Here is a 16,003-nt window from a genome sequence, read left to right as displayed (position 1 = left end):
GGCAGAATTACTGATGGGGAGAAAACTAAGGTCACCACTCGACAGACTACACCCCACATACAACCCGGAAAAACCCCGGACTCATCAAGCAAGCACCGGGTTTTTGCACCAGGCGACGCAGTCTATGCAAAAAACCTTACCGGAGACCCACTATGGGTACCGCAACTATAACCCAACTGACAGGACCCCACTCCTACCGGCTACAGACAACCGATGGACAAACATGGAAACGCCACATCGATCAATTAAGATCAAGAACAAAAAACACAACCGACACGCAACCAAACACAGACAACCCCGTTAACACAAGCCAAGAGGGGAGGGAAGATACAGGGGATCAAATAGAAAATAACCAGCAATACTCACCAGTCAACAGCCAGCCCGAAGTCTCACCAGGAAGAAACAGCCAGGCCAGCTCAACCAGCCCGGAAAGACCAGGCAGGAGCGGCGAAAGTCGCAGCTCGACCAACCCGGGTAGACCGGGAGGGAGCTGCAACAAGAGGCCCAGCGACACCTTCCAAGGGGTTCCATCGACAAGGCCAAGAGAAACAGAGGTCCCGACCGAACCGGCCGGGAGCCAAACAACAACTAATCTGCGCAAGTCAAGTAGGCAAGCACGAAGCCCGCCTACCTACGGGACTACGTTACGTAGGACCGAACCAAGAGGGGAGGGGTGTTCTGTACAGTCAATTTACATACTCGTAGCCCCGTCGCGATTGGCTAAAGCGCCACGGCGACCGGATTGGTCGAGCGAGCCGCACTGATTGGCCCGTTGCAGTAATCCCCGCGATTGGTGGAAACTAATCGCGGAGATTCGGCGGTGCTCATTGGTCGCGTCGCCGCGGCTCGGAAATAAAAGCCGCAGTCTTTCCCTTCAAGCTTAAGCTGTATCCGGAGCCAATAAAGAGCTGAAACCCAGTCACTGACTCCGAGCTTCCTTCCCGCGACGGACACGACAATATTGAGTTGTCTTGGCGTTGTCACAGCCATGTTGTCTCTGAGAGGTTTGCCCATTACAATTTGTTGCCTGACTATCACAGGACTATTAAAAATACTTATACTGAAAAAGGAAAAGTAAAAAGTAAAAAAGGAAAAGATCCGGACAATCTTATCAGTCATGGTTCATTGATAAAACCACAGAAGGAAAACATTCCTGCTGTTGCTGCTCCTCCATGTTAATCTCTAAAAACAGCATATAAAAACTAATTTTTTTAAAAAAGAAGCAAGGGTGATTAACACGGATGTGTTCCTTGATGGGTTGCCCTCCCTGCTTTAGGTTGCTGAGTTCATCTTCTGCATACGGGTCATCCTCTTCCTCCTCAAATCTGGCCTCTAGCAGTCATAGGAAGTCATCTACGTCCTGGAGTTTGAGGGGGTGGGGCTTCTCTTGTGGAGGGTTCCTAGACATCCTCTTGCTTCTCCCTCTAGCCCCTCAGAAATGGTATTCACCATGGCTCTGGGAGATTGGTAGAGGCATCCATAGCATTCTAGGTGGATCTCAGCTGAGTCAAAGAATAGAGCTAGCTGGTCTGGGTCCCCATCAAATTTCCCACTGAACCAGGGCGGTTCATTGAGCACTGCTCCTCCCTCCTCCTGTCGCCTTCTGTAAGCCTGTGCTCGAAGTGGCTGGCCTTCCTCCCCAGCTCTAGTAAGCAGAGAGGGAGGGGGCTGCCTGCTTCATGGGGGAGACGCTGGCTGCTTCAGGCTCCTTCTCCTTCTGACGGGTGGAGAAGAGGGGCTGCGTACTTGTCTGTGTCTCCTTACTTCCAAAGGCTCTGTTGCAACTCCCCTCTCTTTTGGGCGGCATGACAGGCACTCATCATGAAGGGTAGCCCAGTCAAATTCCTCCCTCAGCTGCTCTATGGATCTCCCCAGGGATTCTGTCAGGGGCTTTTGGGCCCTGGCCTGTGCCCAATCCCACACCCAATCCACTCTTCCCAGCTTGCTCAAGGGCCTTCCTCCCTTCTGGGCATTTGGGTTGGGGAACTCAACTTCATCTGCTTTAGGGATTTTCTTCCACCAATACTCATCCCTTCTTGCTTCGGTCGCTGGAGCAGGCTTCTCCACTTTGGAATTCAAGGGGGGGGTTGCACTCCGGCTGTAATTATGCTGTCAGCTTCTGTCAGCTTCTGGCTGGAGACCAGGTCTGCTTCTCCCTGGGTTGCCTGGAGCAGGCTCTCTTCTGATAGCCCACCCTCTGCCATGGTTGCCTGAGTTTCTCTCCACGCACCCCAGATGTCGAGGAGCGATAACCCTGGTAATGTTGATTCATTAGAAGAGTTGGCTTGCTGTCAGGGTTCTGGCAATTGCCCTACTTCAAAATGAAATTTGATAAAATACTATTTAAAATGGAATCTAGACAAAATACGATTTAAGATGAAATAGTAATAAAATACAATCCAAAATAAAATTGTAATAATGTCAGGGTTCCGGCAATTGCCGGCATGAGCCTCGAGCCAAGCTTCAAAAGAATCCAAAAGATTTATTCGGAGCAACATGTCAGCATTGTCCCATATGAAGCCAACTCTTGCCACACGTAATCTATGGTCATCTGTGACCCTGTTTCCCCCCCTCCCCACTGGGTGTGTCATAAACCAGACTCCCCAACGAAGCACATTCATGGGCTGGGTGTCATCAATCACATTCTCCAAGGAAGGATTTTTTTATTCTTACAATCTTTGTAAGATAAGCATGGAATGTACTTCTATTTTTTTTTATTTTAAAAGAAAACTTCATTAGATTAAAAAAGAAAAACACTATGTACAATACATCGAATACAACCTTACGTTGTAGACAAAATCTATATATACAAATACATAATAAACATATAAAACATATAAAATATATACTTCTAATCAACTAAGACGGTGTGCTTTTTTCTTGGTAATAATTTTACTACTATTCGTTTCTTATTTGGTAAACATTCTTAATTTAACTACTCCATTCATCAAAAACATGTCTTTTAATTTCCTGGTTTTTTTCTCTTTAATCCACTTATACCATTTATCCCAAGCTGTAATATATCTTGAGTCTTCCTTATTCCTAAGTTTTTGTGTGAGTAGGTCCATTTCAGTGCAGTCAACTATTTTCTGAGTAATCAAATTATTTGTTGGTATTTGTTCATCCTTCCAACATTGTGCCAATGCAATTCTTGCCACTGTGATTATATGGAGAATTAAATATTTAATTTCATTTGCATAGTCCACTTTTAACATTCCCAACAAAAATATTTCAGGTTTGAATTCTAATTGAATACTTCTAATTTCTTTTATCCACAGTCTAATTTTTTTCCAATATTTTTTACTTTTTGGGCAGAGCCACCAAGTGTGGAAGAAGGTAGCCCTCGTTTGCTTGCATTTCCAACACATCGGACTCATGTTTGCGTCAATGTTAGCTAACCTTGAGGGTGACAGATACCACCGGTAACACATCTTATATTGATTTTCTTTATAGATCACCAATTTTATTTTGTAATTTTGATTCCAAATTTTTTCCCAATCTTCCAAATTAATATTGTGCCCTACAATCCTTGCCCATGCGATCATTGGGCCTTTAACTATTTCTTCCACCATTTCATATTCTAACAGGTAGTTATACATTTTTGAGATTAATTTTTCATCTGTTCCCTCCAATATTTTATCTAATTGATTCGGTTTTATCTCAATCCCAAACTCTTCCATGTCTTTTTTATATCTTGTCTTGAGTTGTAAATATGGCCACCACTCTATTTTCATCCCTTGCTCTCTAATTTCTTGATTCATCATTAATCTTCCTTGGGAATTTAGTATATCATAATACATAATTTTTCTTCCAGTTTCTAGTACGTTGGGGTGGATCAATGCCTCCATGACAGAAAACCATCCTGGGATCTTCATATAATGTTTGTGTTTAATTTCTTTCCACACCTTTAATAATGAACATCTAATTATATGCCTATTAAAGTGTGTGTAACTTTTATTTCCCAGGTTCCACATGAAGGCATGCCACCCCGCTTCCAAATCATGCCCTTCTAAAATTAAAACTCTTTTGTTTTTCAAATTGGCCCAATCCTTAATCCATGTTAAAATTGCCGCTTTATAATATAGTTCCCAGGCAGGGAGCCCAAATCCACCTCTGCATCTATTAACTTGTAAGGAGCTTAATTTTATTCTTGGATTTTTTCCTGACCAAATAAATTTCATAGTAATTTTATTTAATTCGTTAAAAAAAAATCTAATTTAATTGGAATATTTTGAAAGAGGAATAATATTCTTGGCAAGATGTTCATCTTAATAGTCGCTATTCTTCCTAGCATTGATAATTGCAATTTCCCCCATTTTTCTAAGTCTTTTTTTATTTGTCGTACCAATTTTACGTAATTATCTTATTTTATTGTTGAACATCTTGCCATGAGCCAAATTCCTAAATATTTAATTCTTTTTACAATTTATAAGCCCATTACCTCTTCTAATTTCTTTTTTTGTTTCTCTGTTAGATTTTTTGTTATCATTTTAGTTTTATCCTTATTAATTGTTAACCCTGCCACCTCTCCATATCTCTCTATCTCTTTAATTAATTTTGGTCCTGATTTTATTGGTTCTTCTATGAAGAACACAAGGTCGTCTGCAAATGCTTGGGCCTTGTATTCTTCATTTTTAATTCTTAATCCTTTTATCTCCATATTCTGTCTAATTTTTCTCAACGAAGTTTCCAAAGTGGTGATAAAGAGCAGAGGTGAAAGTGGACATCCCTGCCTGACTCCCTTTTCTATTTCAAATGAATTAGTCATTTCTCCATTAATTATAACCTGGGCTTGTTGGTTTGTATATATTGATTCTAACATTTTTTCAAATTTATCCCCAAATTTCATTTCCTTTACTTGTTGCCTCATAAATTCCCAATTTACCTTGTCAAAGGCTTTTTGAGCATCCAGAAAAACTAGTGTAGCCTGTTTTTCTGGATGACCCTCATAATATTCCAGGATATCTAGTACTGTTCTTGCATTGTTTTTAAGTTGTCTTGTTGGAAGTATGTATATATCTACTTAGTATTTTTTTTTAGTCTCTCAGCCATTAAATTCATAAATATTGTGTAGTCTGCATTCAACAAAGAAATTGGTCTATATTTGTTTATGTGGGTGATATCTGCACCCTCCTTCGGTATTAATATGATGTACGCTTCTCTCCACGGCCTTGGTAGCTCTGCCCCTTTAAGTATTTCATTATAGATTTCTAAAAGAATTGGGTCAAGAATTTTGCCTAAATTTTTGTATAACTCTGCAGGTAAACCATCTGTTCTGGGAGTTTTATTGTTTTTTTGTTTACTAATTGCTTCTTTTATTTCCTCCATAGTAATCTCTTCATTTAATCTTTCCCTTTCTTCTTCTGTTAGTATTGGAATATTTTCTTCCTCTAAATACTGTTTAATTCTCTCTTTACTCATATTTTCTTGTTTATAGAGTTCACGAAAATATTCCAATACTATTTCTTTTTTCTTTTCCATATTATTTTGTATCTTTCCCTCCTTATCTTGGAATTGCTGTATCCATCTCTTCTCTTTTTCCTTTCTTAACCTATATGCAAGCCATCTTCCCGGCTTATTTGCATTTTCGAAATAATTTTGCTTTACTAAATTCAATGCTCTTAAATTTCTTTCCTGTTCTAATATATTCAATTTATGTTTAGCTAACTTACATTTATTTATAATTTGCTCATTTTCTGGTGCTAATTGTGCTTGTCTTTCCAATTTTCTAATATCATTCTGTAACTCGTTACTTTCTTTTTCTCTTTCTTTTTTCTTTCTAGCATTATATGCAATTGTTATTCCTCTTAGATAGGCTTTCGTTGTATCCCACAGATTCTGTAAAGAGGTGTGTTCTTTTTTATTTACATCAAAAAACATTTCTAATTCTTTTTTTAATTTTGCTATATATTCTTTGTCTCTCAGAGTCTGTGAGTTCAACGTCCACCTTCCTCTTTGTTTTGATTGACCTTTCCATATTACTATTATGGGGTTATGATCTGCCCACATATTTGTTGCTATTTCTATTCGTACTATATCTTTCATTAGGGTTTTACTTATCCATGTCATGTCAGTTCTTGACCATGATTTGTGGGGAATAGAATAAAAGGTGAACTGCTTTTCCTTTGGATTGTATATTCTCCATATATCAATTAGGTTCTGTTCCTCTATCATGTTAAAAATGTTTTTGGAAGTGTGTTTTTCTTTTTTTTACTGGTACTTTGATAATCTTTTTTTATATCCAAGACTGTGTTGAAATCCCCTATTATGCAAATTTCTTCTTTGCCCAATTCAATAATTTTTTCATGTATGTTTTTGTAGTATGTTTCTCGTTGTTTGTTGGCAGCGTATATTACAACTAATAGAATTTTCTTCTGTTCCCATACTACTTCTAATATTAATGTTCTCCATACTGAATCTGTGTATAATACTTCTACTTCTTTTCTAACATATACTGCTACTCCTCGTATAATTTTCCTAATTTTTTATATTGCAAAAATATCTTATCTTGGGCTCTAACATGTACTTCCTGAAGACATACTATATCCATTTTTTGTTTTGCCAATTTTTTCAGAGTTTGATTCCGTTTTGATGGGGAGTTAAGTCCATTTATATTTACTGATAATATCTTCAAATTATTATCCATTTTCTCTCTTTGCCTTTACCAATTAGTTCCTGTAATTCCTTGCTTCTGTTTGTGCTCTTGTTCTTATTCTGTTTTCTTCTTGTGGTCTTCCTTCCTTCTTCCTTTCCTCCTCTTCCTGCTCTGTTCCATTCTTTTCCAGTTGTTGATGATCTTGACTAGCCGATTCCAGTTCTTCTGTGCTACTACTGAGTTCCTCTGTGCCTAATAGTTGTGCGTAGAATTCTTTTGCTTTCTCCAATGTGTCGATCTTGACTTTCTTCCCTTGCCACGACACCAACATTCCCTCTGGTGTAATCCACCTAAACAATATATTATTTTTGTTGAGTCGGGCGGCCAGAAAGTGATAATCTTTCCTTTGTTCTTGAACTCTTTTTGGGATCTGTTTTAACGTTATGATCTCTTTACCTTTATATGTCATAGGTTCCTCTCTAGTAATCTTTTTTTTAAACAAATTTTATTGATTTTCAAAAACAATACACAGACAAACAAAACATAAAACATAAAAACATAAAACATCTTTTCTGAAAGCAGCTTGATCCCGGGTTACATCTCTTCGTACAGACACAAATTCAAATTCATGCTCATTTTATATACCATTCCATATCTTATTGCCATTTTACATTTTCTATATAGCTTTCCTCCTCTTTTAACTTTCTTGATTTTATTTTATTTATCTCATCTCAGTTCAGATCATTATGCCTATTATTCTTTGTCTGTCCTGTTTCCAGCTATCTATTATCTTTTCCCTTTAAACAAAATTTCTCCTGTACACTGATTGGAGTATGACACCTTTATCTCTTTCCCCTAAATTTATAACTCTTAGTATAGTACATAACTTCCATTTGGATTCTGCTTAGTACATTCTAAAGTTACACACTATATTTTTTTAAAAAAGAAAAGATTATAAATATGTAATATAATTAAAACAACAATCCATACCAATTCAAATCCATCATTAATATTAATATTCATTTAAATCTTGAACATTTTACACATTACTTTTCAGTTGAATATCATACTTTTATGGGAACACTTATCATTAAAATGTTCCCATTCCTTCCTAATTCAATTCTCTCATTTATTTCATTGCCTTCCTTTTGTTCACAAAAATTTCACTGAATTACACTGAATATTTTATCCCACTTTTTAATCACATGTTGTTTCCAATTTTCTAACATTATTTATAATACAAATATAACAATACAATCTTATGTACCTTTGCAGAATCCCTTTTTCAATTAAATTTTACCCATTATCTCTAAATAAATCCTGTTTCTTTACATCTTGCTCCACACCATTGAAACTTCTCATCCCTTCCTTCCTCCCTTGCTTCTTCTCCCTGCCCTTTTTACCTCCTTGTCTCTCCACCTCCATTTCCCTCTTCTGTATTCCCCCTTTCTGTTGTTTTCTAACATTATATCCAGTTTTCACCTTATTTTTCCCTTTTTTGGTTGTTTTTTTAGATCTTAAAGTCTCCATTTTCTTTTCCTCCTTTCCCCTTTCTTCCCCAAGTAAAGTTACTTGTTCATCAAAGATGGCTTCTTCTTTGTCCCAATCATCTTGTTGCGCAGTCAGTTTCTCATAGGTACAAATCGCCATTTCTAAGAATTGAAAAAGAGAGCCAAGAGAGCCCTTCCCTTCTTGTTCCTCTTCTTTATATTTTTTGAATTCAATTTTCAGTTCATCCACAAGTGATGCCATTGTAGAAAAAAAAAACTTTTTTCCAAACAACCACCCAAATGTTTTTAGTCCTTCAAAAATAATTTCCAAAAGTCCCAAAATCACCAAACAGTCCAAATAAGCTGTTTCTTTTAACACTTTCTTCTTTCTTCACTTTCTCTTCCTGGGGTTACTGTTTAGTTACCAAATTCCAGTTAAAATGTATCTTTTAGAAGTCTTGTTAGTATTTAATAATTCTTTTAAGTTCTAGGCAATCTCCTCCTGTCTTCCAAATCCTGCTCCTATTCTTTTCCTCTTCCTTCCCACTTACAGCAAAAAAAATTTTTTTTAAATGTTCAGAAATCCTTATTATCCCCTTGACATTTAATTTTCCAGTTTAGTTACCTATTGATGCCAAAGCGGGTTTTTCCGATTTCTCATTCTTTTCTGTTCGCTGTCAACGTTAGGAAGGAGAGTGAAAAAAAAAAGAACTTTCCCTTTTAACTTTCATTCGCTGCTTGCAAGTCTTTGGGAACGATGTATCTTTTGCAAATTTTAAAATCCAGGGTACCTTAGTTGTTACTTTGTGTCCCGATCAGCCAAAAAACTTTCACTTCTTAACTTCCTCCTGCACTTTCTTTCCCGGCTGAGTGCTTTTTTGAGGTGGCCATTTCTGACCACCGCTCTACCGCCTTCAGAAAACGGAGTTTAGCCAGCTGGGGAGGAGAGGTGCGATTCCTCTCGACCCTGCCCGATCTCCCCTGTCTTCACCACCTTCTACGGGGTGGCGAGCACAGGCAGAAACCGCGCACGATCGCGGATTCCTGCCTGCCCCGAAGTGCTGCAAACCGGAACTCCCTCTAGTAATCTTGTAAATTATGTCACTCACCTTTTTCCGAGCAAAACGAATGTGAACCTCTTTTGGCAGTCTGAATCTTCTGGCGTAATTTGTATAGACTCGGTAGACTTCGTCTAATTCATTGATTATCTCACTCTTCTCTCTTTGAAGTGTTTCCGCAATAGTCTCTGCCATCATGTCTGTCAGGTCTTCCTCCTTCGTCTCTACCACATTCTGGAAATGTAAGTAAAATGAGGCCCTCTCCATCTCCAACTGGATCAGTGAGTTCTCTACTTCTTTGTATCTTTCTTGCATTCTTTCATCTGCCAACTCTAATTTTCTTTCTGTTTTTTCCATTCTTTTTTCAATCGTTTGGAGTCTTTGTTCATTCTTTTGTAGAACTTCTTGAATCTGGCCAACTTTCTCATCCAACTTCTGAATATCCTTTCTCACTTCTTTCTTCACCTCCTCCATCTGTGTTTTCATTTCTCCATGGTTCTTAGTCATGTTTTCCTGTAATTTCATTATCGTCTCCTGAATTGTTAACAGTGTAGCTTGCATGGTCTATGTATTCGTTGTAGCTGTTGTTTTCTCCATTGTGAGCATCCCTTCAACGGATAAAGATCCAAGTGTTGATGGCGATGAAATCGCTGTAGCTGTTGTCGAGGTGGGTTTCTTCCTGGTCTTCACTACTGTTGTTGTAATGCTTGTCATTTCATGAATTAATTTGGTTTGTTGTCCTAATATTCTTTCTATATTATCCCACAACACCATTCAATGCTCACTATTTCTCTAGATTCTGTCACAGTCCTTATTCTTCCCTGTAATATGCCCTTCTATGACTTATATTGAATCTTAAATAAATCAAGAATTTCACAAATTAATTAATCTGTACAGTTATACCAATCAATCCCAAAATCCAAAGTTATTTATATTAATTCCTTACCACTGCATTACTTTTTAATATTCTTATATATTTCTATTTATTTTTACCTCAAAACTTTATATTACTTTAATGTATTAAATATTAAACTGTTTAAACAATTAATTACTTAACAATTAAACTTATCTAAATAGATTATTATCACTAATAGTCAATTTAAATATATAAATTTACTATACTTATTTTACAGTACATTTAATAGCAATAAGGATTTACTAATATCAGCAAACCATACAATTCCCAGGATAATTCAATCAATAAGTTTCTTAGAAAATCTCTATCTTAAGTTCTTTAACTTATGTTATAGTATATAGCAGTTAGTTTAGTCACAGTACTTTTAAATATACAGACAATATTTCTAATATTCTGTGTTTTACTTCTAGATATTAAATGTTTAAACCGTTAATTAATTGATAGTTTCACATATACTTATACTTAGTTACCTATCTCCAACAATTAATATAACTCTATAAATTAATGGTTCTATGTTTCAATATATCTTTAGCAACAATTATACTTTACTAAGAAGTACAAATAAACAATATACAGTATTTAGAGTCTAATCAATATATAATTATATAAACCTAAATATATAAGGGTTTTTATCACAAGATGCCGCTAAATATCAAACGTTACAAAAGTAAGAAAAGAAAGAAGAAAAGAAAGAAAAGATCAACCACAATGTTCTTATATGTATTATAACCACAGATAACAATTAATTTTAGGTTTGAAAGTTCCAATCAGATTGCTTAAGTCTTACTGTAATATTAGTGGCTGTATACATAAAGGGTTAATTTTTACTTTCCACCTTCAAAATGTCTGACTCTCCAAATTCTGCACTGTCACAGTCAATCTCCTTCTTCTTTAGCCTTTATATCTGCTTCTTTGTATCGTTTGTTGTTACAATGATCAAGGAAACTCAAAGTCCACTTCTCTGTTTCAATCAGTTCACTTTCACCTTCCCTTTCAAATCACAGTCAAATCACAGTCAGTCTATTACTTTCCCTTCTTGTTTGTTCTTTTCTTCTCTGCTGCTGGCAACACTATTCGCCATCTCCCTTTTCCGCTCACCTCACTATTAGCTCTGTCCGTGTGCCACTTAGAGCTTTCTCCTTCGCTGTCTCTCTCTGGGCTTGCTCTTTCTTCAGCACTTTCCACCAAATCAAACACCTCTGCTCTCACCACTTTTAGCGCACCGTTCTCTCTCTTCACTTCCCTTTTCTATTTTGTGAGACGTCGGGTCTCCAGGTCGGCCATTGACAGCTGACACTTCAGCTCCGGCTTTGAGGGCTCCTCCGTTCGCATCGCTGAGGATCACACCTTCCCACTGTAGCTCCGAAGGTTCCCCTCTTCCTCACCAATCCCCCCAGGACCGATTTTTGCCTCGGACGGCCACCCGACTGCTGACTTTCAGCAACGAGGAGCAGAGTGCTGTCTCCCCGTGCTGCTTCGAACCCACGTCACACCAGAAGTCCAGAATGTACTTCTATTTTTTTATTGCCGTACTGCTCCTTCAGATTCCCCCCCCCCCTCCTGCTTATGGCAACTGAGAAACAGGCATAGGAATGCTTTACGAGTTGACAGCATTCTTACCATCTAGCCAACTAACCAAGGCAAACCACCTTGCTTCCAGGAATCCCATACAGATGGTGACCTCGAACGTGGCTGGCTGGAAAGGGATGGTTGATAGTAGACTAATGAACTTTCTTTCTAGATTCAATGTAATAGCCATTCAAGAAACCTGGTTAACCGCAGTGGACGAACCAGTACAACTGCCAGGCTTTCAGGGATGGTCCTCCCTAGCCAAAAAACCAAAATACAAAGGGAGACCCTATGGTGGGTTATGCAGTCTTATAAAGCAAGAATTGCAATGGGAGGGGGAGAAACTGGAAAATGAAAAGTATTCATATTTCCTAACTGTCAAGTTTGGATACAAAGAGTTTGAGTTAATACTGGTAAATGTGTATATCCCTCCAAACACATCCCGGTATTATAACTCCTGGATAAATTGGAAGTTATCCTAGATGATATATCTGTATTATATCCCCAGTCCAGTGGTGGGATTCAGCCAGTTTGCACTGGTTCACTAGAACTGTTAGCTAAATTTTTGTTCAGTTCGATGAACCAGTTGAGGCCTTGGCCCTCCCCTCACAACCCCTCCTCCCCTCATACTTTGGGTGAAAGTAAGGGACTATTGATAGCCTGCTGTCACTCTTCAGAGTTTGGCCAGCAAAGGAAGAGACCACGCTGAGGGTCTTGACTTGGCTTGGCACACAGTGAATGCACACACAAAAGTTGTTTCTAGACAGCATTACCGGCTTCCGCCGACCAGCTGGCTATGAGGGTGGACACGCCCCGATCACACCTGCTGCCTGCCTGCTCCCGCAAGCACTCTTCGCTGGCTCTCTGCAGGCCCCAGCAAACCTAGATTCATGGCCTCTGATCTGGCTGCAGCTGTCTCTCTCTTCTGGCCTGCTCCAGCAAACATTCTTTGCTGGCCTGATCCAACAAGCACTCAATACTAAATGGGCATTTCTCAGGATGCTGCATTGTCCATTTAATGCAACCACATGGGATGATCACAGAACACAAATGTATCAATTGGAAACTTCTCATCTTGTACTTTTCAGCCCTAGACAATCATAGTATTTGCAGAGTCCTTGGGGGAAATATTTGTTTATTGGAACCACTCATCAGACAAAAATGTAGAACAAAAAATGCTATCTGGTCCCCATACAGTCCTCTTTGTCCATTAAATGGACAATTCAAACATCTTTTCCTGCAAGATACAGGCCATGTTATGTACCAATAGCTTTGCCCTGCCCCTTTTCTTGTTTTGAATTTCCTGTCCAAAGGTGATTGGATTTTTTTGGCTTGGAACCAAAGGTATCTAGGCTCAGACTGTCCCTTCTTCTGTCCCAGAGAGGACATTTTATGGTGATATAGTTTTTTTCCAGATAAATAATTGATGGGTATTAGTTATGAGGAAGACGATGTCTCTTTCAATAACAGAAATTAAAACTATTTTATTTCAACAAGAAGTAAAAAATATACAGAGAAAATTGGGATAAGTAAATGAAGAGAAAAATCCAAGAAATGTTATTACAGTGCATTTATCATGTTTTTCTTAGAACAATTAGCTGTAGTAGTAGTAATCAAAAACACAACATGCAAAATTTGCAATAATCTTTGTATTTTGGTCAACTGTAGGTGTTAGGTATAACATTGATACCCAACAAGGTTTGGATGGATAAATATATAAACTAAGGTATCATAGTTTAAGTGTTTGTAACTTTAAGCACCACACTGCATGTAATTAGCCAATTAAGGGTGCGGTTAGAAACTGCAATAAGAGGAAGCAGGAGAAAGCTGGAAAGCTTACTGCTTACTGCTTTACTGTTTACTGTTTACCGTTTGCCGTTTGCTGTTTACTGCTGTTTACTGCTGGATACAACTGTTTATTACTGTTTTACTGCGACTGTCTACTGTTTGATCGTCCTACTGAATATCCAGCATTATCCTCTGGAGAAAAGCATCGGAGGAGGAGAAGATATCTTTATCGGCTGATAAAGATATAGTAAGGACTATTACCTGGACTGAGTTAGTGAGTCTTACTGAATGGATATATTGTGAATGACATACGGACTGATTGACAATGCTTAAACTCTAACTGGATTAAAAACTATTTAAACTACAAACAGTGTTTGTGTTCAGTGTGTGTATACTCTAAAACCCTTCATCTCTCATTTGGCTGCCTGGCTTGACTGCTGCTGCATACTCTGCTAGGGGTTTATCCCCAAACACTAACACTGGTTATGGGCCCAGAAGCACAGTCTATCTAACCAGGATATAGCAGTGAGAGTTGGTGTGAGTTGCACATTACTGTAAAAACAAACTGTTTTTATTAGTTTAAAATAGTCAAATATCTGAAGAGTAATGGCACAAGTAAATCTACCACATCTGTCCCTGATATCCAGGCTGGATGGAACAAACTATGTTTCATGGTCAATGAAATGTAGTTTACTTCTACGTAGAGAAGGTTTGTGGGACATAATAACTAACCCACCAGATGTGAGTAGCTGGGATCCTGATGATGAAGAGGATAACCAAAAGTTACAAGACTATAAACGGAAGAATGAGCAGGCTTTATGCATCATAGGACTGACTCTCTGTGACCAGCAGCTTGTCCATATTCGTGGAGAAGAAAATGCTGCAAACTGCTGGGAGAACCTCAGGAAGATATATGTTCGGGACAGTGTAGGAGCACAAATAAATCTTACACGGAAGCTGTTTCGAACACATCTTCAAAGGAATGGAGACATGTTAGCTCATTTAAACTGTATGAAGAGCATTTTTCAAGAATTACAAGAAAAAGAGCTTATCTTTAATGAGCTGCAACAAGTATACATTATATTATCTTCATTAGATCAAAGCTATGATGACTATGTGACTTCGTTGGAAGTATTGCCTAAAGATAGCCTCTCATTAACCGAGATTACAGGCAGGCTACTAGAAGAAGCCAGAAGAAGGTGTGAACGTGACCAGCTGAGAGAAGATAAATCTAAGAAAGAAGAGAAATTATCTTCAAAGCTTGATAGAAACCAGATTAGTAAAGGAAAGCACCCGGAAGAAGAGAATTTATCTTCGACGGCATACACAATTAAAAGGTGTTTTAATTGTGGAGGAAGAGGACATTTGGCAAGTTTCTGCAAAAAGGGAAAAAGCCAGAATGTAAAAAAGCCCAAGAAAGCCTTTGAACTAGCCATGTTTAGCAACTGTGATGTGAAGAATGATTTATGGGTGGTGGACAGTGGTGCATCCCACTGCATCACGAGAGATAAGACAAAATTTGTAAAAATGTCTACAAGCTCTCAACATATATCACTTGCTAATGGCTGGAACCTGAAAGCGAAAGGAGAAGGTACTGCACATTGTCCGTGCATAAATCAGGATATAAAAATGTTGTATGTACCGCAACTAAAGTTCAACTTGCTTTCTGTAAGGGTATTAGTCAAACTAGGTTATGTAATTACATTTAAAAATAATAATTGCATAATTGAGAAGGATAAAAAAAAGGTAACTGCAGCTTTAAATGGAACGTTATACGTCTTAGATGATAGTAAGAAAGGGGAGGCACAGACTTTATTTAACAATATAAAGCCTCATAATGAATGTATCCATTTATTGCATAGGCGTTTGGGGCATGTAAATTTTAAAATGCTAAAACGTACAGTAGAGTTATCTGATGGAATAAGGTTAAAACCTTGTGATAAATATTTGCGTTGTAATGTTTGCTGTGAAGATAAGAGCAAAGTATTGCCTGCAAATAGGTTAAATGGTTTCAAAACCAAAGAACCTTTAGAAGTGATATTTGCAGACATCATAGGTCCAAAGAAACCCAGTATGGGGGGTGCTCGATATATACTGAGCATTATGGACCACCATTCTAGATATGGGTTTTGCTACTTAATGAAGAGCAAAACTGAAACATATCAACATTTTTTCAACTGGCTTCAATTTGCAGAAAGAAAGACTAAACGGCAACTGATAACCCTGGTGACAGATAATGGTATGGAATTTGTTAACAACAAATTCCAGAACAGACTAAAGGTAGCTGGAATAGAGCACAAGAAGTCTGCACCATACAGGCCAGAACACAATGCATTCATAGAGAGAAGAGGCCAAACACTACAGGCAATGGTTAGAACAATGTTAACTGATTCTGGATTACCTGATTCTTTGTGGGGGGGAGGCTACAATGTGTGCTAATAACATATTGAACAACGTTGTTAACACAACGACAGGTGAAATACCATTCACCAAGTGGCATGGCAGGAAACCTGAACTAAGTTACCTGCACACATTTGGTGCACCAGCATGGGTGCATATCCCTACACAACTCAGGCATAAAGGGCAA

The 16,003-nt window shown here is 38.1% G+C and overlaps 1 protein-coding gene across 1 annotated transcript; it reads right to left on the bottom strand.

Annotated features, from left to right (window-relative positions):
* Positions 1-6,659: 6,659 nt before the first annotated feature.
* On the bottom strand, positions 6,660-9,650 carry LOC113427455 (uncharacterized). The gene is made up of 2 exons (XM_087948924.1): positions 9,195-9,650; positions 6,660-6,929 (listed from the first exon to the last, which is right to left on the bottom strand). Exons 1-2 carry the CDS (start codon positions 9,648-9,650, stop codon positions 6,669-6,671), a joined length of 717 nt encoding a protein of 238 aa, XP_087805050.1. The 3' UTR covers positions 6,660-6,668.
* Between the last annotated feature and the right edge of the window lie 6,353 nt (positions 9,651-16,003).

The sequence above is a fragment of the Notechis scutatus genome, unplaced genomic scaffold (assembly GCF_049901735.1).
Source record: "Notechis scutatus isolate UNSWTSFEM ecotype Mainland unplaced genomic scaffold, rNotScu1.2 NSCUSCF48, whole genome shotgun sequence".
Taxonomy (NCBI): Eukaryota; Metazoa; Chordata; class Lepidosauria; order Squamata; family Elapidae; genus Notechis; species Notechis scutatus.
Note: the sequence above shows the minus strand (reverse complement) of the source record. Positions and strands in the feature narration are given on the sequence as shown.

What these genes read in the sequence shown, in the direction of transcription:
- LOC113427455 (XM_087948924.1), bottom strand. Translation starts at nt 9,650, where the DNA reads ATGACTAAGAACCATGGAGAAATGAAAACACAGATGGAGGAGGTGAAG. An exon ending in TTCGTTTTGCTCGGAAAAAG is followed by an intron (nt 6,930 to 9,194) that starts GTGAGTGACATA and finishes ATTACACCAGAG; the next exon opens with GGAATGTTGGTGTCGTGGCA.